The following is a 22,201-nucleotide window of genomic DNA, read 5'->3' as shown; positions in this document are numbered from 1 at the left end:
TACAAGATGGGTTTTGCACTTACTTATAAGTCAAAACAATTAATACTTTTGGCTTATGGCTGTCTTCAAGAAAAAGTAAAAGTAACAGGTCACTGCATTTCCTTGGTAGGCAACAAGTCAGGCAAAATGAAGTTCATGTTCTTCAAAATAGATGAGATACCATATTAATGTGAAACGCTGAGTGGTAACTTTTAAGAAAAACACTCTGAGGTGGCGGACTTTTGCTTACATGCTTTTAAATAATGGTGTAAATCACTTGATTTCTGTGCACCTTGAAACCCAGATCTCTCATTAGTTTTTCTCCAAGCAAAAGTCATGGGACATGTCATTCCACTGATGTAAACTACTAAACATGTTTCTTTATTTCTCATTTGCATAAACATATATATATTACAAGTAGTGTGTCCTTCTGAAGGGAAGAGTGCAGGCTCACCTGGTACCTGCATGCTGCCATATTCAGTATAGACCTGTCTATGTGTTTGTCTCTTGCTGCAGATTCCTTGAGTTATCTCTTGGATGCTCACAAACTCCCCTTCTCCCTCACACATACGTCTTGTGGCATCCCAAATGCAAACTAGTCAGGGATACTTGCTACAGACAATGTTCTTTTGTCTTTCAGGCTGATAACCTTTTTTTGTCTTTGTTTTAAAATGAAGTTCTAGCAGTCTGACAGTGCATTCTGATGGTTACCCTTTCTCATATGCATCCCATTCTTCATGTGCCCAAAGGTCAGACTGGTTATCCTGCAGTTCACTGGGAGAGAATAAGAGTAACATTCGGATATCGTGAGTAATTAAACAAGTGAGAACCCAACTGTAGCACAGCTTTGCAGTGATGCTGTGGCTACTTTAGTTAAGGCAAACAGGATATTTAGGGTGGTGCCAGTCATGTTGATTGACTCTGTGGAATACTTCTGTCTTAGCTTTTTATTTGATATCATCAGAACTGAAGCATAAACGTGCAGTCAGTGATCATTAGCAGGAGGTCACCAACTTGCTGATTTCTCTTCCAATCTGAGAATTACTTTTTCAACCCTTACAAGAAGAAGGATTTGATTTGGCTGCAGAGATTATATTTCTGTAGTCAGGAAGGTAAATAGGAGCCTTTGATTCAATCTGCTTATTTGTCAAAATTTTCCACCTTCAGAAACATATTTTCTACACTGAACTTCCTGCCACCCCTGAAAAGATTTAGTTATGCTCAAGTCCATCTCTACTATTTACCCACTTTCAGTTGACCTTGTTCTCATAAAGGTAAAAAGAAATGTTTACAGAGGAAATAAAATATTCTCAAGAGTACACTGGGCAAATTCAATCAAACCATTCAGTGTAATTGTTTGCTCCATCTCTCTGCATATATATTGTAAATGACATTTCTTTTCTAAAAGTATGCTGTGGAAGTGATGCTTCAGAGAATTTTTGCACAGTTTAGTCAGTGTAGTACCTAATGTGAAGCTAACATGTATACAGATATGACTCGTGAATTAGCAGTGTATACCATAATCCAACCTGTTGCTTGAAATCCCCAAAGACCCACTGTATACAAATGATGACTTTTAGTTAATCCATTTCTTACTAAGCAAATTGTCAAGCTACTGGTAGTGACAGAACTATATACATGTAGTCTCCTACAGAGCTCATCCTCTAGACACAACAGGAAATTATGTATGAGTAGGTATAGTAGGACTGAAGTTTTCATCAAGTAAACACCAGTAACCATTGATCCTAACGTGGTCATTCCTTCCTAGATTTGTCACTTACCTTTTCTGATTAGTTTCAGCCTCTAAACGTGAAAGAGCCTGAGGGAAAAGAGGCAGCGCTGTGATTCCTGTGTATGGATATGGGAAGAGGGATGACACTGACTGGGAAATTATAGTCATTAAAAAATAATCTTCAGATTTGAAGTAGATTTTGAATGTTGAATGCCACTAAAACCATTTATAAACAGGGTCGGACTTCACTGATGTATTTTGTGTTGTCAGTAGTGCTGGTTCTATTGCTTTCTTGGCTTGCATGTTTTTCAATAAAAAATTGAAAATTATACCTGATCTGCTTATTGAGCCAGTAGAAATAAATTAATTTTTAAGATGCTGAATGACAGCTACCTAACAGTTAAATTGAATTTTGCCTCTGGAAACACAGACTTACTCAGGCATCACTTGTTTGAATATGATATTATTAATAATTTAATTTTGATTCTTGTAGGAAAAAGTAGTGAAAATATTTTCAGTCCATGTTAAGACAGCAATTTAATACAGCCCTTTCTCCCATAGCTGCAAATATATAAATAAAAATGTTTGTACTGTGTAATACTCCCACCTTTTTGGAAGAAGGCTCAAAATTAGTCGTTTAATCCAGGAGTACACAGACAACATCTAATAGTTGAATTTCCTTTCATAAAAGGAAAAGCCTTACAGATGCCCCTTAGAGAGCAGTTACCACTATGGGCAAAAATAATAAAATTCGTAACATTATTACAAATGCACATGGCTATTAATGATACAGTTTGAGGTTTCAGATTAGAGGATGCAAGGAATAGGTCACTTTTAGAGTAATTCTTTTTAGCAACAGAGGGGTCCTTTCTGTCTGCTTTCTGTGAAATTAATTTGGAAATACAAGCAGCTCTGCTTCTGTAGCAAGGCAACTCTTTCCTTGAAGACAGCTCATCTATTAATGAGCCAAGAGAGACAAAGAATCATTCTGAGAGGGGTACAATTTTTAGAAAACAATATCAAGGTAAAAATTCAGGTTTTGCCAAAAACCACTGCAATTTGTTGTTTGAGTTTCTTCCAAATCTTTGTGGTTTTACTGTTTAACAGTTGAGAAATGTCTTTTCAGTCACTTGAGATGCCTGCATAATGCCTGTTCTAAAACCTATGTTCCTAATCCATGTAACAGAAGATGAAATCATGAGGATTTCCCTCTTTTCTCTATTTTCCCTCTTTCCTTGCAACTCCTCTGTGTCAGTTGGAATAGTTGGCTTCTACCCAGAGCCAACCTTAGGTATAATGCTGCTCTAGGGAAGGGATTATCTTTAATCTTGTGCTTTTCATAATTAAGTAATTGATTTTTCTTGAACTATATATTACTTTACTTTCAAGCAAATAACTTAAAAGAATTCTAAAGGTTTTCTATTCCCTTATGAGGTTTTTTGGTCTAAATAGGAATAATAGTTGTTCAGGACAACTGGATTTTTATTGTTACTCTTAGTGCTTTCAGTGGTAAATGAACTTGTTCATCCCTGTAAAACGACGTGGGGTGCAGCAGGCCAGGACCACACAAAGACGACCGTTTGTCTGCTACTGATGCATGATGAGTATAATTCCTCTGCAGGGCTGCAGAAATGTTGCAGTAATAGTTCATTTTTCCCAGAATTCTAACAGATATCTCATAGCCCTTACTGAAAGTATTATTTGAATTTTTCTGCAGCACATTGTGGGGAAGCTCACCAACCTGTTCTGAGGCTGCTGTATGAAGGTGTTCTTAGATTACCAGCTCAGTAAATGGAACTACAACATTGGTGTGGTGTGGTAGCTTGGTGTGGATCTGTTTGAGGCAAGATTATTCCAGCTTTGTTGATGGCCTCCTTTCATTCAGGAAAATGAAAAAGTAGGACTACAGCTTTTTGGCAGTGGTTCATTCCCCTGCAGAAGCTCTCATGTACCTTAATAAGGAGACTGTGTTGATCTGGGGCAACTGTGACAGCTCGTGCAGTTTTTAACTGTGTAAGTATCTATGTGGGGTAGATCTATGACTCCTCCTATGCATCAGGGGTGGCACGATGTGCGTTTGTAGAAATTGGCAATAAGAGAAGACCAGCTTCCATGGAACATTTTGAGGCTGTTCCTCATGCTTTCTGTACTGGGATCTGAAAAGCAAAGTTTTGTGTTTTGAAAGTGGATGGTTCTTGTTGGGTACCTGGGTACTCCAAGCTGCCAAACATGTGTTGGTAGATCAGTGTTGTCTTCAACAGGTCAATTTTTTGTAAGGAAACTTCTGAATCAGTTGTTAGTAGGTTTATATACAGGTATTACAATTTCATGATTTTTCCCAATTGCTAGAAAAGGGATAGTGGAAAAGGGTTCCCAATTATATAAAGATAATTGGTGGTGCACAGTTGTTGTTCCCTGATCCCTTCCTTTGTTTCAGCAGTGCGTGGAACTACAAAAATTAAATACATGGCAGTTTTTCATTCCATAACACTCAGTTGTCTTGAGTAGCAAATTGGAATGCCCTTAGAAGGTGCCTGCAGCTCAGGTATTATGAAGACTGGTCACTTCAGGTTGATCAAGCAGGTAGGTTCATTCCTACCCCATAATGTGAATACCAATGGATTTCCTTTACCCACTGTCTTTTTGGGAAAAATAAGTTTTCCTTTGCCCAGGAAGCTGTCTTTTATTTAAAGCAATTGGTAGACAAAGGTTTTAAATAGAAACCCAACAGATGCAGGCTAGCAAAGTGGGTGTTTGGTGAACTAGAGGCAAGATACCACTACCAGCAGATCAGTTTGAATGCTTGTAAGCATAATGCTATATTAGCACATATGACAAACAGAGAAGAATCTTTCTCTAGGGGTGGACTGGCGAGAAGAGTGTTGCGGGGAGGGGGGGAAGCTGTCTGATACATCTGTCCATAACAGCAATGAAAGTAAAAGATAGCTTATGTACGCTTCTTCTTTTGCTCTGTGGAAGGAGTTATTTACCGTAGTAGAAAATACCAACATGATATTCATGTGGTATTTCTGTGTTCCAATATGATTTAGTCTTGCATTGTTTTCATAAATTTTTCTTAGATACGCTATTAGGATGAGATCTTGTTAAACCTTATTTTTATGTTATCATCTCTTCCCTATGTTGAGCTAAAACTTGTATGGAATGGCTTATTAGTGGTGGTGTAGGAAACCTCTCAGTTACAGTGTAAACCAGAAAAAAGCAAAATTAAGAAAGGTAATTTTCTCTTATCCAAGGTTAGTGTTGTGTGTTAAGTAGCTGCCCACGCTGATGCTCCAGTTTTCCTTTCACAGAGGAATTGAAATGGAGTGTGGCTCTTTCCGTCTCTGATGAGCGTTATTAAAATAAATCTCCTCCCCAAACTGTCCATTAACTGCAGTCTTTGGTGTCACTGGAACAAATGGGCTTTGGAGGAGGACAGGGAAAAGAAGGGGGCATCTGTGTTTTCTTCTGGTTTTGTCCAGTCACATCAAGCAGTTATTCCATTAATCAGTGCTGCTATTGGTCTTTCTCTCTTTGTCTTGACTGGCATCGTCTGCCATGTGCACATCATCTCTCCATCTTCACTAGATTGCAGGCTGGCTTTCTTGCGAGTTCACCTCACCTGCTGACTGAGTTTCTGTATGCCTTATGGAACAGCTCATCTAACCTTTTTTCTTCTCTTCTGGGAACATCTTCTAACCCAACAGTCATGTTTGTGTGGTGGAGCTTCTCCTGGACAGCACAGGGTATCTCTGAAAAATAGCTATTTGTGTATCATCTGTGAACTTCCTGAGAGTTCACTCAATCCCACTGAACCATTAATCAAGACATTAAACAGTATTGGACTAAGTGTTGATCCTGGAGGGACACTGGTAGTCACTGGCCTCTAGCTGGACCTCACACAGCTGAAGAGAACCATTTGAGTCCAACAGTCCAGATAGTTCTCCACCCATCTCATGATCTATTTATCCAGTCCATATCTCATAGACCTGGCTGTAAGTTGGGCAGGATTGTTCTTAGTAAACCTATGCTGACTGCTGTCAGTCACGTTCTGGTCTCTCCAGTGGCTGGAAGTGGCTTCCAGAAGGATTTTCTCCATCTTCTTCCCAGGGACTAAAGTGAGACTGATGGGATTCTTGTTCCCTGGATCTTCCTTCTTGAAGATGAGTGTGATGTTTGCCTTTCTGTAGTCATCGGGAACCTTCCCTGATCACCACAGCCTTTTGAAGATGATAGAGAGCTGCCTTGCAATGGTACTGACCAGCTCCTTCAGTACCCCTGCTTGCATCCGGTCTGGTCTCATGAACCTGAGTGCCCCTGTGGATGAAGTGCACGCTAACTCAATCCTCCTCTCTTGTGGGCACTGACTCACCACCACAGACTCAGTGAGGATGCTTGGGTACCTTGGAGGCCTGAGGAAACAAGATCTTACTAGTGAAAGCAGAGGCTAAAAGAACATTGAGTACATAAGCCAAGTTCTTTGTCATGAGGTCTCTTGCCCCATTGAGCAGTGGGCCCACACTTTTTTAGCCTTCTTTTTACAGCCTGTTTTTAGAAGCATTTCTTGTTGTCATTCACATCATATAATATTAGCTGCTTCCTATGGGTGCAAAGAATTTCCATTCATGAGGATAATGAAGTTTCCGCCAACAAGTAAAAACTGAAATACATATTTTTTAAATTGAATTTTAAACAAAACAAAAAACCCAATGTGGATACATAGAATCATAGAATGTCTCAAGTTGGAAGGGACCCATAAGGATTATGAAGCCCAACTCCCTGCTCCTCGCAGGACTACCTAAAACTAAACCATATGACTAAGAGCATCATCCAGGTGCTCCCTGAACTCTGACAGGCTTGGTGCTGTGACCACTTCCCTGGGGAGCCTGTTCCACTGACTGACCACCCTCTCAGTGAAGAACCTTTTCCTAATGCCCAATCTGAACTTCCCCTGACACAGCTCCATTCCATTTCCTCATGTCCAGAGCGAGGAGATCAGCACCTCCCCTCCACTGCCCCCCTTGAGGAAGGTGTAGACTGCCATGAGGTCACCCCTCAGCCTTCTCTTCTCCAAGCTGAGCAAACCAAGTGACCTCAGCTGCTGCTCGTAAGCCTTGCCCTCGAGGCCTTTCACCATCTTAGTCGCCCTCCTCTGGACACACTCTAGTAGTTTGTCCTTCTTATATTGTGGCACCCAAAATTGCACATAGTACTTGAGGTGGGGCCACACCAGTGCAGTGCAGAGTGCGACAATCGCCTCCTTCGGTGTATTTCTTAGTACAACCTATTCTGTAATTCCCATATAATTTGTACCCTGGTATTAAACTGTGAAACTAACTGTTTTCTCTTGGCCATGTTTCTAATGCTTACTCAGAACCAGGTACTCCAATCCACCCAACTATTTTTTAAAACCATTTAACATTTGTGAACAAGCATGTTTAACTCCCTACTTTTACATGGCCTATTACTGTCACCATTGACCACATCAAAGACAGACTGTGAGATTAGCTAGACCTCTGCTCTGCCTAAATATAGTCAAGCTAAATCTTTGAGGGAACAGCAACACTATAACTAGAACTTCATGCTTTACATACCAGTGAATTCAGAGTGTGATCACATGGTTGTTTAAACTGACTTGTTTAAAGCCCAGCTGTTGCCTCACCTTGCTTGATTAACACTAGCACTGATGTCTTATTCCACCAGCTTGTCTGATCCCACTGAGCTGTTGGCTTGTGGAAGGGGCTGAGGAGAGGAATTAGTAATGTTCCTGGTTTTCGTCACTGAAGTGATTCATTGTGGGAGCAGACAAGTACCAGCCGCAGGTGGTCTTGGGTGCCTGGCTTAAGCATGGGCTGAGGCAGTTTGGGGTGTACTCTTCTTTGCAACTGTAAGCTAGCAGGAAGCTTATAGTGCAGAAAGGAGGAAATGAGTTAAAAAAGTACATATAGTGTGGCTATACTGGAGAATTCTTGCTGTGCTTTTGATGAGCTTGCATTCTTGCTGCAGAATTAGTGGCTTGCTGTAATATGCTCATTCCCCCCTTTTGCTTCTTTTGTGTAGCCTTGACTTAATATGGCTACATTAAGTTGGCTATATTAATATGGCTGTATACATGCACACACACACATAAGCAGTACATGCTGCCAGTGTGATAGTGGCAACGTCAAAGTAGGGACTGGCTCTGAAAGCTGGTTGAAGGACATCTGCCAGGCTGTGTGTTTGTGGTTGACTAATGGCAGGACAAAGGGCAGTTACTCACTGCAGAAGTTGCTGTAATTCTGTCATCTGAGCTCTTTCAGCAGTAGTAGTTTAACTGGATGTATAGCTGTGTCTCTTTCCTCAATTTAGCCAAAAGGGAAATGCATCTCAATTCCAATACGTATTTGTAATATAGGGGCTTTTTACATAGATAATCTTGGCAAAGAAAACAAACATTTTGGAGGAGTTCCTAGAGAGTTACTTGATGTTAATATTAACTTTATTCTTTGAGAGGGAGGAGAAGGCAAGTGGTTGTTTTGTTTTTTTTTTTTCTCATATAGGGGACTTTAATGAGGACCATATCCTTTTCTGACAGAGATCAGTTTGGAAGACAGAGGTGTGTTTTTTATCATAGGGCCAAAAAGTTAATTTTACATGAGATTTTCTTGGTCTTTTGTCATCTTTACAGAGATGGTAAATTCTGTAGTCTGAACTGAAGTTCTGTCTTACTGCATACATTGTTAAACACATTAAAATTTTGAATCTACGCTTGCCATTTTTCGTAGGGTTTATCATGAAATATCAGGCTGCAGGATTCAGTACACTGAAATTTTAGGGCTCACAATGTGGAATGTCCAGACTTTGTTTTCTAAAAACTGTATGATATTTATTTTCTCTCTGTGTGGAACCATATTTGCCAAATCTGCCAGACCTCAGGTGGTAATAATGCTCTTCCTCCCAGCCCTGTAGGTCTTTCTATCCTGTTTCTAAATGCAGTCTGTAATACTGAAACTGTTAATGGTCCAAATACTTGTCCAGAAGCTGAGATATCTCAGAAGGCCATACACTTTTTTAAAAATGTCAGCTTTCTAAGAATGTCTGTATATAATGATGAATGTATAAATATCTCTAAACTGGAATGTTTCTGAATTTTAAAAAGAAAATTTATGCAGTGGTTGAACATCAGTTTTAGTGAGTCAGACTTTTATGCTTCAGGGAGAAAATGGCAGCTTCCAACCCTAAGAGAAAGAATCCCTGGCAGAATTTTTTGTTTCTTTGCTTTTAATTTCAAGGTAGGGCAAACCCTGATTCTCCTGACTATATTTCTCTTCCACATGGGTATGCATCTTTCCATCATATGACTGTATGAACAAAACTACTTTGTGTTAATAAAATACCTGCTTAAACTCTATAATTAATGGGTAACCTTATGTCTCCTTTTTCTGAAAGACGATTTGATTTTAATGCAGTTGGTATTTTCTATGAAGATTGTGGGTTTAAAACACTGTATTGAGTTTAATTTAAAGGAGAACAATCTTATTTAACCACCCATTTGACTTAGTCTGTGAGAGGAAATAATGATAGACATGCATTTTCTGTCTGTTGCACAGATTTATGGTATGCACATGCAGCTACAGATTTTCCTTGTCCTTATTGCTGATTGTTCTTTGTTAGCTTGTGCCTTCTCTTGGATTCAGCTGGGCTGAATTCAACCAAAACCCTTGGCAAGCTGATGTTAAAAGGTATTTGTCAGGCTAAATGAAATCACTTACTGTGATTCACAATAGCTAATTGCTATTGACATTACCATGATTACAAGAAGGATGCCATTGCTTTTGCCCAGCTGACTTTTGAGAGTTCTGTCTCCTGGAATGAGGAATTGGGGAGAAAATATGTTACGTGCCCTGTGTGGAATCTTACTTCACAAAATGTTTGAATATATAAATAACTTGTAAAGATTTTTTTTTTTAATACATGAACCTGTGGTCAAGGAAGGAGAACAACTTGATTGTCTTCTTCCTCCATCTATGGATTCTAGCAGCAGTGTTGAAAGGTAATGCTCAGCTTATAGGCCAATATAAGTAATCTTTTTTACTTAGACATGTCCCTTAACATTATCCAGGCTACCACATGATCTTTTTGAACAAAGTTGTCTGCAACAAGATTCATTTGGAGTGGTGTTTAAATAAAATTTTTTTTTAAAAATAGAAATCTTGTCTTGAAGAAGCTGTAGGCAATAAATATTATCTTGACTTGGAGAGTCAAGTATACATAGCTACATCCTAAACATCTCAATTTTACATGTCCTGTTCCTCCTGTAACGTAATGGGCATGGCGCATGTGATGGGTCAGTCTATCCCTGTCTCCAGTATCAGAGGATGTTTTGGTCATGTGAAGAGGTGAGGGTGAGCACACAGGGCATCCACAAAACCAAGTGTGACTTCATGCATGGGAACCTGTGGAAAGAGAGAGATGTTTCCTTGCAGGTGCAGAGCTCTGCAACTTCTCTTCAGCTTTGCAGGGCTTGTCAGACAGCAGGTAAGCTGTCTATGGCATTTAGGGTTTTGAGACAATAGATAAATGAATAGCTGTGCTAGGAAGCAGTGAAATCCAGGCATGGCAGCACTGGAGTAGAAGACAGGAGCTAGCTGAGTTTCTCTCAGATGGAAGGCATGAATCTTTACATGTGTGGTAACTGCTCTGTGACGGCTGATTTATCTATGGTCTCTGGAAATGATCTGTTCGTACTTACGAGTCTTTAAAGTCAAGAAAGGGAGTTAGACCCTTGTTATAGCAAAAGTGCTGCTTGCTCACCAGCCATCAGTTTACTGTACTCCAGATAAAGAAGAAGCTTAAAGTTAGAAGTTGGAGTTAGAGCTGTACTGCTTTCACATTAAAACCTCTGGCTGTTTTTACAGTGTCTCTTTGTGGTGGGTTAACCTTGGCTAAGGGCTGAACTCCCACCCAGCTGCTTGGTCACTCACTCTGCCTCCTCAACAGGGCGGGGGTGAATATAGGATGAGAAAGATCATGGGTCAAGATAAAGACAGAGAGATTGCTTACCAGTTGATGTCATGGGCAAAACAGACTCGACTTGGGGAAAATTAATTTAATTTGTTGCAAATTAAAATAGATTTGGGTAATGAGAAACAAACAAACAAAAAAAAGAAAACACCACTACCCCCTGACACCACCTTCCCATGCTCGACTTTGCTCCTTCGTTCAGGACTTGTCTATCTTCTCCACCTCCCCGAGTGGGGCAGGGGGATGGGGTATGGGGCTTGCAGTCAGCCCATAACAGCTCCTCTCTGCTGCTCCTCCCTCCTCACACCTTCCCCCTGCTGCAGCGCAGGGCCTCGCTGTGGGCTGCAGTCCTTCAAGAACCCCTTCAGCCTGGCTGTCCGTGGGCTGCAGGGAAATACCTTTTCCAGCGCCTGGAGCACCTCTTCCCCTCCATCTTTGACCTTGGTGCTCACGCTGAAGTTTCTCACGTTTTTTTTTCTCCTCACCTCCTCTGTCTGTGCACAGACATGTTTTCCGTCAGGCGCCACCATCTTGCCTGAGGGGCCCAGACATGTACTGTGGTGGGTCCGTTGGAGCCAGCTGGATCCAGCTGTGTCTGGCATGGGGGAGTCCCTGGCCTGTCCTCAGAGGCCACCCCTGCCACCCAAACCTTGCCACTTATACCCATTACAGTCTTCCTTCACCTCGCTCTAGTTGAAAGTGAAGACTGCTGTACATACACATTTATGGGATGTCAGCAGCCTGCAAAACCTTTTACTCCAGGTGGGATGAACTTTCAAGTGTACTAGACATTGCTCAGGACAAGAGAAAGAGTGCTAAGGACTCAGGTGCTGTGGCATGTAAGCAGCCATAACAGACCAAGTTATGCCATTTTCTGAGGGGTCTGTGTTGTATTTGCATGGAAATTGAAAGATGTGATTTGCTCATTAAATGGAGGATGGCAGTGTGGTTTCATTAATCCATCCCCTGTTGAGAAGAAACATGGATACTGTTTGGCGGAGAAGTTTTATTCTCTGACTAATGTGGATTGCTACTTCCTTAGGCAGGTGAAACTCTGTCTCTGTTGGTAAAGTTTGACTGACATACTTTCCCTCTTGTACAGATTATGGTAATGTCAGATGGCACATCGTTCTCTTCAGGACAGAGCCTTCATCTCCCCAACCTTCCCAGTAACTCCCTGTCTTTTTCTGAAGTGAAGAAGAAATCATCTCATGGGCCAAAGGTGAGTCTTATTTTCCTAGAAGATACTTGAGCCAGTGGTGCTTTCCCTGGGAATTAACTTGAGAAAAAAACATATTTCTAGGTATTTTTGCAATCTCATGACATAGTCCAGTGATAATAAGTCTTGACATTTTTTTGTTGTGAACTTACTCTTCGCCACATGAAAATAATGCAGAACAAGGATGGTTGTGAGAACAGGTGCCAATGAAGGTACTGCTTTTCTGTTTTTTGTACACACACAATTGTTTTCTTCCTTTTCCAGAAGGAATTCTAATGGTCTGTTGAAGTATTAGGGGATTCTGGCGATGGAAGTGTGATCTACAGAAATGTAAAGAATATGAGAAAATACTATAATAATTGCTTCATTTATTAAGTATTTTTGAACACTTTTAAAGGCAGTTGGGTAGAGTGAAACTTGAAGTTGTGTTCTTTAGGGTTTTTAGTTTTGCTTGAATTTCAGGAGTTAATTCTTTACTAGGTGTTTCAAAGACAGCGATGCGTCATTAGTCTCTAGGACATCAAACTGAATCCCCAACTTAGAACATGGTAAAAAGGTATAGTCCAATGAACCTTTTGACTAATACAAATGGACCTTTCCAAAACAGCAGATAAGTTCTTCAGTTTGACAAAATGAATTAATGATGTGGGAAAATAAAGAGCATCTCGCTATTTATTCAAATAAGAAATGCAACACAATGACTTGCTTTGTAAATGAATTAACGTATATGCCTTTCCTCCATTCTGTTAAATTGTTTGGGGTTTGATTTTCTTTCTTAACATCTTGTCAATTTGAAATATGTTACTTAATCTTGCAGTGCACGTACTGCAAGGGAACAATACCCATTTTTATCAATAAGTTTCATGTTCTGTAGCTGTGCCAAATCTTGTATCTTGTAAGAACTGTCAGATAGTGAACTATGGGTATGCCTAAGTGTGTCCATTGATAAGAATGTATCACAACAGTAAGGATATATGGGGGGGGAGGGGAGGGAGTTTTGATGTGTTCCTGCCTGATTTGCATTGTATCCGAGTGCCTCACAATCGCTAATGCAGGTGGTCTTCTGACACTTAAAGGATATATGAATATATGATTATTTTTATTTTCTTAATAAGGAGCTGAGATGGATTGAATCTGATGATTAGACTGAAGGTGCTTATTTTGGCTAAAATGACTGCTTAATGCCTAAAAGGAAGGCACCTGGCTACACCAAAGTGATGCAAGGTGCTGAAGATAACTGTCTGTCTGCTTAGACTAGGATGCATCTCCATCTACTCGGATACTGAAGATGAGTTACTTTGACACTTTATGATCTGTAATAGGGGTTCTTGTGAGGTTAGGTAGCTCACTAGAGTTCAGTTTCTAATCACTTATTCAGATTCGGCTGTAATGTTGATTCACCCATGTCTTGCATGCCAAAGCAGGCATACTGAGGCTTGGCCTAAATAAGCAACCCAAACACCTGCAGAAGGACTTCAGGGAGGTACAGACATGATACCAAGTCCTACACTAATGCTCCATCTAGTAACTGTACACCATGGTAAGTCTTGAATCTCCAGCGTAAATTCTTTCTTAAGTGAATGCTAACCTGGGATGTCATTTTCTGAACCATACTTAGACAAGGAACTTTTGTCCGGTGTAGAAACCTGACAAGTGTGGAGTGTGGTTGGGGTGAAGCAGGGTGAAGGGAGTGTTGCATGTTTGCTGCACTTGTCCTTATAAATGAATGTTTGAAAGCTTTAATTTATGCTGGAGCAACCCAACCACCTGTGGTGACTTTGACCCATAGCAGGAAGCTACGGGAGTCAGTAGGAGGTTAGATGTGCATCACATCTCAGGATTGTATTCAATATCTGTAAAATTGTTACCCAGGAATCTTTAACTATTTTGGTTTCAAAACAGGGTTGTTCAACAGCAATGCTGTCTATTCGAAATAATTCTTTTTTCAACCTTTCACTGGAGTTTTTAACAGTGGGAAGAGGTGTTATGTCAACACACTGTTTCTTGCCAGTCAGTGTGAATATTCAATTTTTCCCCTCCCCCAGCAATCTGTCTCTTCCTGTCCAACTTAAAACACACACTAATGAGCAACCGGTCTTGTATCTCATGAAGAAAGAGTTGTAAATATCTGTGTTACTGAGGATCATCAGCTGTTTTTGAGAAATGGAAATGTGAAGTAACCTTGGTTTTAGTATAACAAAAAGATTTGGGTTTTTTCTTATAAATTCTGGGAGCTGAGAACACTTAGATTTTTGTCTTTAGGGGTTTTGTTTCTTTGAGGGGCAGGAGAGTTCCAGCCAATGTGTAAACATATTTTTGTTTTTGTAATTTGGAATAACCCCAGTGATGGAACAACTTCAATGTCTAAATTTTGTTTAGATATGCCTCTAGAATAGGAGCTGTAGAAAGGTCTTCGTAGTTCTTGGATGTAAGTTGTCTGTACCAAAACTATGGGTGCTTGTACTCCAGGTGTCTGTACTGGACGATTTGGGAATTTTTCTGCTGCAGCAATAGCCCTTTGGCATGCTTGGCTTGGTTTTGGTTTGTTTTGTGTCTGTGAATACCAAAGTAAACTTTGAGGTCAGTTTTAAACTCTGAGTATGGAAAACCAGAACGTAAGAATATTTGCTTACCCGTTTGCCATTACAGAGCACCACATAGACTTTCTGGTTAGAGCAGAATTACAGTCAAGATAGTAAAACCAGTGCAATGAAGTGGTATTGTTGGTTTAGTATTCACTTATGAAAAAATACAATGCAGTATGAAGTAAGAGAGAACTGTCAATTTGCTTTCTGTCACATCCTCTTCTGAAATATGTATTAAAAAATATAGATGTTTGTATTTCTGAAGTTCCATGATTTTGTGTTTAATTTAATGGAAATAGTATTAGTGAGCTCCAGTATTGTCATTCTAAAACAAAGCTTTAGTCTTGGAAATACAGAGGGCAGGCAGAAATGCATGAAACCTTACTTTATGCATTTTTTCAGAATATAAAAATAGCTGCAAGCTAGGTACAGATAGTTGTGTTGCTTTTAAATCAGTTGTATTACTGTGCCTGTTTGTATTATGTAAATACTACATGCACAGAATACAGCAGAACAGCTTGGTTAGGTTTGTTGTGATGGCTATGTTTTTTTGAATCAGCTGCAGTGAAATGAGGTTTACTTTATAAAGAAAAAACCCAAAAGCTCTTATTGCTGTGTGTGACCAGAAAAAAATTTAATATTGTTTTATGCTCCGCCTTTTGGCTTTCTCTGTCAAACCAGTGAGCCTTGTAATTCTCCATCTGCTTCTAATTCTCCTGATGACACTGGTCATAATGTTTTGGTGGGGTGGACAAGGTGAAGTGTGGAAAGCTTTGTAAATCTGCGATACAGTAATAGTCTGTAAGAAGAAATAGCAGGGGGTAAATTAATCTCCAGCATGCAGCTAGCAAGTGGAATAATACCACAGTATTTGTGGAGGCTTTCAAAATATTGTGGGGGTTTTTTTCCTAAATCGGTTAGTGGTTTTGTTCAATAATAAACACATTTGTATTCAACAGAAATCTGAATTTCCTTGAGCAAGTAATTCCTTTTAGATATCTTCCTCCTCTTTTCCTCTTAAGAGCAGGAGGCATATTTGAGACTAATTCCAGTCCATTGGCTTAAGATGGACACATTAGTTCAATAGGCATAACATTTGAAGAAATGCTTTTATGTTACAGATGAAAATAATGCATGTTTTTATGCTCACTAATCCTAAATTTGTAGACTAAACCCAGAGTACAGTAGACTGGCATGGCCATGCCAATATGCTCAGTTTAATGACTTCATAAAATTTAATAAGCCACCCCTCTCTCCCTCCAGTTGCTTTATTTGCTAATTAGGTTCCTAATGTCTGTCAGCAACTGGAGAGCTTTGAAATGATTTCGAGAGGATACTGCTTATTCAAACTCATGTTTGATGGAATTGGGAATTACATTTTGTGGTGTGAAGTCAGAATCCAACCCTACAAGATATATGGCGAGTTCAACACCATTTTTGCCTTGTAGTTACAGAAGTGTTTCAATTTGCAAATGTGTTACCTGTTGAGCAGCTGTCATGGTCTGTTTGGATCTCTCAAATTGACAGGACAACATACTCTGTGATTTAAACTTTATTTCATGAGCTCATTAAGAAATACAACGACCAAACAGGGCTCAGTCCCCTTTGACCAGGGTAGTCTATCATGTGAATTCACTTATTCACCACTCAAGTCATATGGTTTCATAATTTATAACCTGTAACTCTTACTCCATGCATTTAGGAGAAAAAAAAATTAGTTGTCGTCCGTGTCCCCCCCCCCCCCCCCCCCGAAAGCAAATGTTGTATACCTTCCAGCCTGGAGGTTTATATCATTTCCATAAGTTAGCAGATTCTGACAAAACTGCCAGACAAAGATGATGGCTGCAGGAGACAGCAATTTGCAGGTGATCATGGCTGCATAATGGCCCTTTAGTTCTTTCTGCCACCTGTCCTGCCTATGTGTTGCGCTCACTGCTCCCAGTGTAGATCAGGCCTTAGCATGAGCTGTGTTAGCCAAAACCTGAGCAGAAGTTGAGTGCAACAGTCACAGTAGCACAGTTTTTCTCTGTTGGTAAAACCTTAGATTTTTATCATGCTTTCTAAAATATTTATTTTTAAAGATCTGTTAGTACTGCTCTATGAAAGGGGTTGTATATCTTGAAGTACTATATGTGCATGGCGTTACTTGGCTTAAGAAGAGGAAACATCTGCAGGTATTTTAACATGCATATAATCCTCAAATATCATAATATTGTTCATTGATGCTTCTGCCCATTGTTAATGTTGATGCATATATAGATACGTAGTTAGATTTCCAAATCTAACTCAAAAATACATTTGCAGTACTGACGCAAGAAACATCTGAACAAAAAGCACAGTTGAATAATTTGTGCAGTACTGTGTGAAAATTCAGTGTTTCACTAATTAGTTAAGATAATGAGAAGGGAAAAACAGTTCAAAGTAGTTATTTTTAATTAATTGTTTCCACCTATTGCTACAGAGAAGGGAGATAATGCTCTTTTTGCACATACTACATGTATAAACTGTTCAGGTCCTACAACATTAACTACTGGCTTAACACATCCCGATTGGACAAGTCTTAAGTAGTTATTTATCTGTCAACAGTGAGCACACAGGCAGATATATTCTCAGTCTTAATTTCTCCTCCTGGTGACACAACTTTCATTAAACAGGCTAATTCTGCTTTGTTTTATTGGGTGGGTTTTTTTCAGAGCAGTTCTACTGACTGTATTTTTACTGACTGTAAAAATACATCTACTGACTGTATTTTTACTGACTGTGTATTTTTACTGACTGTGGAGGTTGAGGCTGGCCATGTCCTGCTTTGGTCCTTCACTTTCCAGTGCACTGCTGCTATCCCATCTATGTTGTGGGTAAAACGGTGGTTAAGTAAGGGAGAAGAAAAGCTAAATATGTTTTCCCCTCTGCAGTTCTGTAAATCTGTGGCAGTGTTAGACAGCCAGACATACCACATCTACATATGTACTAGAGGGTTGTTCTGCTTTAACCCCAGAGGGCAGCTGAGCCCCACACAGCTGCTTGCTTGTTCCTCCCCAGTGGGATGGGGGAGAGAATCAGAAGGGTAAAAGTGAGAAAACTCATGGGTTGAGATAAAGACAGTTTAATAAGGAAAGCAGAAGCCGTGCATGCAAGTGAAGCAAAACAAGGAATTCCTTCACCACTTCTTACAGGCAGGCAGGGGTTCTGCCATCTCCAGGAAAGCAGGGCTCCATCATGCCTAATGGTTACTTGGGAAGACAAAACACCATCACTCCGAACGTCTCCCCCTTCCTTCTTCTTCCCTCAGTTTTATATGCTGAGCATGATGTCATATGGTATGGGATATCCCTTTGGTCAGTTGGGGTCAGCTGTCCCGGCTGTGTCCCCTCCCAGCTTCTTGTGCACCCCCAGCCTACTTGCTGGCAGGGTAGTGTGAGAAACAGAGAAGGCCTTGACGCTGTGTGAATGCTGCTTAGCAACAACTAAAACATTAGTGTGCTATCGACGCTGTTTTGATCATAAATCCAAAACATAGCCCCATACAAGCTACTATGAAGAAAATTAATTTTGTCCCAGCCAAAACCAGTACAAGGGTTAAAGAAGAAAAGCAGATTGTTAGCACTGTAGAATGGTAAGTGTGGATTGCTGGAAAATAAAATAGAGCTAGCGATTTGTACATTAATTTTATGCAGATGAAAGCATATCCAGTCTTACACAGTTGAGAGAGTTTTGGGCATCAGTTTGGTCTGCAGCTTGCAAAGGACTTGGATGAATAACCAACCATATTATTGAAAGTCAAACCCAGAAGTGCATTTGTAATATTTATACTGATTAGCACCCTTTTAAGTAGTTCCCCATTTCCAATAATGCTTTCTTTGCATAAAAATTATATTGGAAGAACACCTTATTGTAAGTGTTGTTCTTCATCCTCTCTTTCAACCTAAGAATTTCATTAAAACTGTGATTCTAGAACTGTGTATTGGGACACCCCTAACTAAATATATATGAGTGAGGAATGATACTGTTCTGCTCTTTCTGCCTTTGCCCATCTTATAGGATGTCTGAGTCATCACCCTCTCAGAAATCCTTCTCACTTATAACGGTTGAATTTTAAAAAAATACATTGAAATACTTAGCAGAGACAACAGCGATAAATATGAAGAAAGCTTTTTTTAATAAAGGAGATTTTCCATAAAAAGACATTGACTGCTGAGATGTATGGCAGATCAAGTCTTCCACAGCCAGGCTGGACCCAGAGTTGTTATTGTGTATGAGGAGGAGGATCTGGCAAAAACTGGAGAGAGGATCACAGTAGAGAAGTCAAGCTTTGCCTGAAGTGTCATCAGGAGCACATGTTTTGCTTTGATCTTGAAGTAATTCTGTTGACAGTATATGGTTCATACCCTGATCTTTCCTTATGATTTTTTTTTGATAGCTAGTGGTCATAGTTAACATTTCCTAAACTGCCTTTATGTTCATCTTATGATGTTTCTTAAAAAACGTATCTAATTCTTAAGATAAAACTAACTTGTTTTGCAGATATTGACAAGCAGTGGTAACTGCTCATGTTCCACCACTTTGTAACAGATAAGTTGACCAAAATGATGGGGTTTGTATCTGTTCTTATATAGGTATATGCAGTTTCTGTTTTTCAAACCGCAGTTACAAGTTTTTAATATGAATCCTGTGTCCATATTGTGTCTGGTTTTGGGGGTTTTAAGGGTCTTCCTCCCCCCTTCCTCCCCCCTTCCTCCCCCCTTCCTCCCCCCTTCCTCCCCCCTTCCTGCCCCCTTCCTCCCCCCTTCCTCGCCCCTTCCTGCCCCCTTCCTCCCCCTTCCTCCCCCTTCCTCCCCCTTCCTCCCCCTTCCTCCCCCTTCCTCCCCCTTCCTCCCCCCTTCCTCTGTAAGTAAAATTTTGCATCTCCTTTTTGCAGGACCCAACTAGGATTCTGAACACAAATAGCAGCAGTAGTAGTAACAGTTTTTCAAAGACCCACAAGTTAACAAAGGAGCACAAGGAAAAAACTTCTAAAGACTCAAAAGAACATAAAAGTGCCTTCAAAGAACCTTCCAGGGAACACAACAAATCTTCCAAAGAATCATCTAAGAAACCCAAAGAAAACAAACCACTAAAAGATGAAAAAATAGTTCCTAAGATGGCCTTCAAGGAACCCAAGCCCATGCCCAAGGAGCCAAAATCTGAAAACACGCCCAACCCCACTGTAACAGGTGGGCAGCAGCAAGAAAAGAAGACCCCCACAAAAAGGTCCTCTGTTCTGGACTCTGATGAACCTTCTGCAAAAAAAAGGAAAAAAAATGGCTCAGATTTGTTATTTAAAAGTTTTTCTAGTGCCCCACCCCTTATTCTTACTTGTTCAGCTGACAAAAAACAGACAAAGGATAGATCTCAACTCAAGGTGGGGAGAGTCAAAATTGAAAATGATGCACTGGAAAAGACGACGCCTACTCTGCCACCGTTTGATGATATTGTAGATCCCAATGATTCTGACATGGAGGAAAACACGTCCTCCAAATCTGAAGTAAGTGGTGTTTGGTTTTGCTTCGTATGTGTTGAGTATTCCCAGTCTGTGGGATTGTGCACCATATTTGTATTCTCCCCTTCCTTTCTGCTGTCTACTGGCAGATTGTTTAAACTGAAGGATGTTGACTGCCAGCTGTTCAAATTTATGCATGTTCTAGTTGAATTATATTGCCTGCTCAAGTCTACTCAATTTATAAATCTGTCAACATTATGACGAATGAGCATATGGCAGATGACTATAAATAATATTGCTCTTTTGATCTTGTGCTTTTGAATTTCATGCTTCTTGTGAGAGAAAAGGAAATTGATTTAAATGCTTGTATTTCACACCCTGTCTTTATGTTCAGGTGTTAGAGAATTCAGTAAATTCAGGAAATGGTTGCAGTAAATCAGAGTGTTATTTTGTTATTTTTCTGCTAAAAATGGCAGTTCTGTGAATGATGCCAGTTTTGTGGAGAAGGAAGAGTTCCTAGAATCCTCGCTCTGATGAGGAGACTCTATCCAAAGTAACAGGCTTACCCAAGAAGAAAGACTGTTTTTATGGAAATTCGCTTTCCTGAAAATATTTGTCTACCATGCCTGCTCATCTGTTTCAAGCATTGTTTGCTCTTGATGATTAGGATTTTCATCATTCTCCTAGCAGACTTCAGTTTTCAGAAGCATCTTTTATAGAGAGATGAGTAGAAAAGGAGAAGGCTGGGAAGAGAAGGCTTGTTTGGTGCCTTTATTTGTGCTTATAGCTAGAGGTAGTGTGCATGGTAGAGAGGAAGTCTTCCCAGCTGTGCCTGTTCAGTTCTCTCATTTTTCTGTTTTCTGTTGTGTGCCTCTGTTACGGCCAACAGATTCATAGCCCTGCTTGCCCTCTCTCGAACAGACAATAAATACCCTGCTGTGGGGAGGTGTCAACATTAGGTTTTTACTTCACAGAAACTTGCCACGAGGGAGAAAGTAATTTATTTCTGAAGTGACCTTTTAATGACTGGTCCCTTAGGGCATGCAAAGGCTGTAAAATTTAGAAGGTATGGAACAGAACAGGCTCCGCTTTACAGCATGACACTGGTGATATTGTGGTTGGGGTGGCATTCTCGTTCTGGCTTAGAACTTACGAATTTGTCTTTAAACCTGAAAATGATCACACTTGTCAGCCTTGGTGTGAATTAACTTGTAATGTCTTCAAAAGAAGCTGAATTTTCTATTTTAATTTATGTCAGTGCCCTTAAGGCTCACTACCTACCCTCAGTATAGCTGGCTAATTAGCATAGATTTTGCTTTCAGATTTCCTATTCATTCAAATAGGTGCTATGTAGTAGCACATACACTTTTACTGGCAGCAGCGGTTCTCTATTTTTCTTCAAAGACAAAAGAATTGAGAGGAGCAATCGCAATGTAACTGGCATTTTACAAATGCAGGCACTACAGAGGTATGTGCTGCATAGCAACTTGCAGATGGCTGATATGTGAAGGATATGGATGGTGTTTAAAACTGATCCTTTTTAGTTGTTGACATGTGTTTCGTTCTTTGTTGTGTTGCAGCTTCTTGCCCATTACCAATGGTATAATGGGTACACCTTTGTGTCTTTCATAGGATGACACAAAGCCACTTGCACTGTTGTTTGTCGTTCATCTGCAGTTGACCTGCAGGACCTAAGGCGTTCCTTGATTCTGTACTAAAGCAAAAAAGCAGATTCAGAGTTTCCTAGTTCCATGAGGCACTGTTACTGAGCAGGTAAACTATCGGAGTCCGCTCAGAGAAGCAGATCCTGCTGGTCTGGGCTCTGGTGTATTTTAGCATTGACGTCCTGGATCATGGACGTCATGATAGGTCTTCAGTGGGAGGGACAGTGTGGTCTACACCTGTATGGGTGAAAAGGATGTCTGCTACTTTGGGACTGTGCTCATTAATAAATGAGGCTGAGTATGGCTCTAGTCAGTGACTGGATACTATTTAGAAAGTCAATAATATACTTATTTTTAGAAAAGGTATCTAGAAAACCTGCAATAATTCCCTAAGGTGCCTGTGGATTCACACCATTGTTAGTGCTGTGGGAGAAACAGCTGGGCAGCCTGGTTAATGTAAAATTTCACAAAGCATCGTTCCTTCTACACTTCATTAGTTTTAACCAGGGAGATAACGAAAAGGCAGCCGAGCAGTGTAATAGA

General features: G+C 40.1%; 1 protein-coding gene across 3 annotated transcripts in view; it reads left to right on the top strand.

Annotated features, from left to right (window-relative positions):
* Positions 1–22,201, top strand: part of MLLT3 (MLLT3 super elongation complex subunit) — a 135,417-nt gene that overhangs the window by 76,287 nt on the left and 36,929 nt on the right. For all 3 annotated transcript variants that reach the window (XM_072860223.1, XM_072860222.1, XM_072860221.1), the window contains 2 exons: positions 11,817–11,936; positions 19,434–20,039. In XM_072860223.1, coding sequence (XP_072716324.1) covers positions 11,817–11,936; positions 19,434–20,039 — 726 coding nt within the window. The remainder of the gene's footprint in view (positions 1–11,816; positions 11,937–19,433; positions 20,040–22,201) is intronic.

The sequence above is a fragment of the Ciconia boyciana genome, chromosome 4 (assembly GCF_034638445.1).
Source record: "Ciconia boyciana chromosome 4, ASM3463844v1, whole genome shotgun sequence".
In the NCBI taxonomy this organism is placed as follows: Eukaryota; Metazoa; Chordata; class Aves; order Ciconiiformes; family Ciconiidae; genus Ciconia; species Ciconia boyciana.
This window is presented reverse-complemented; position numbering and strand designations above follow the sequence as displayed.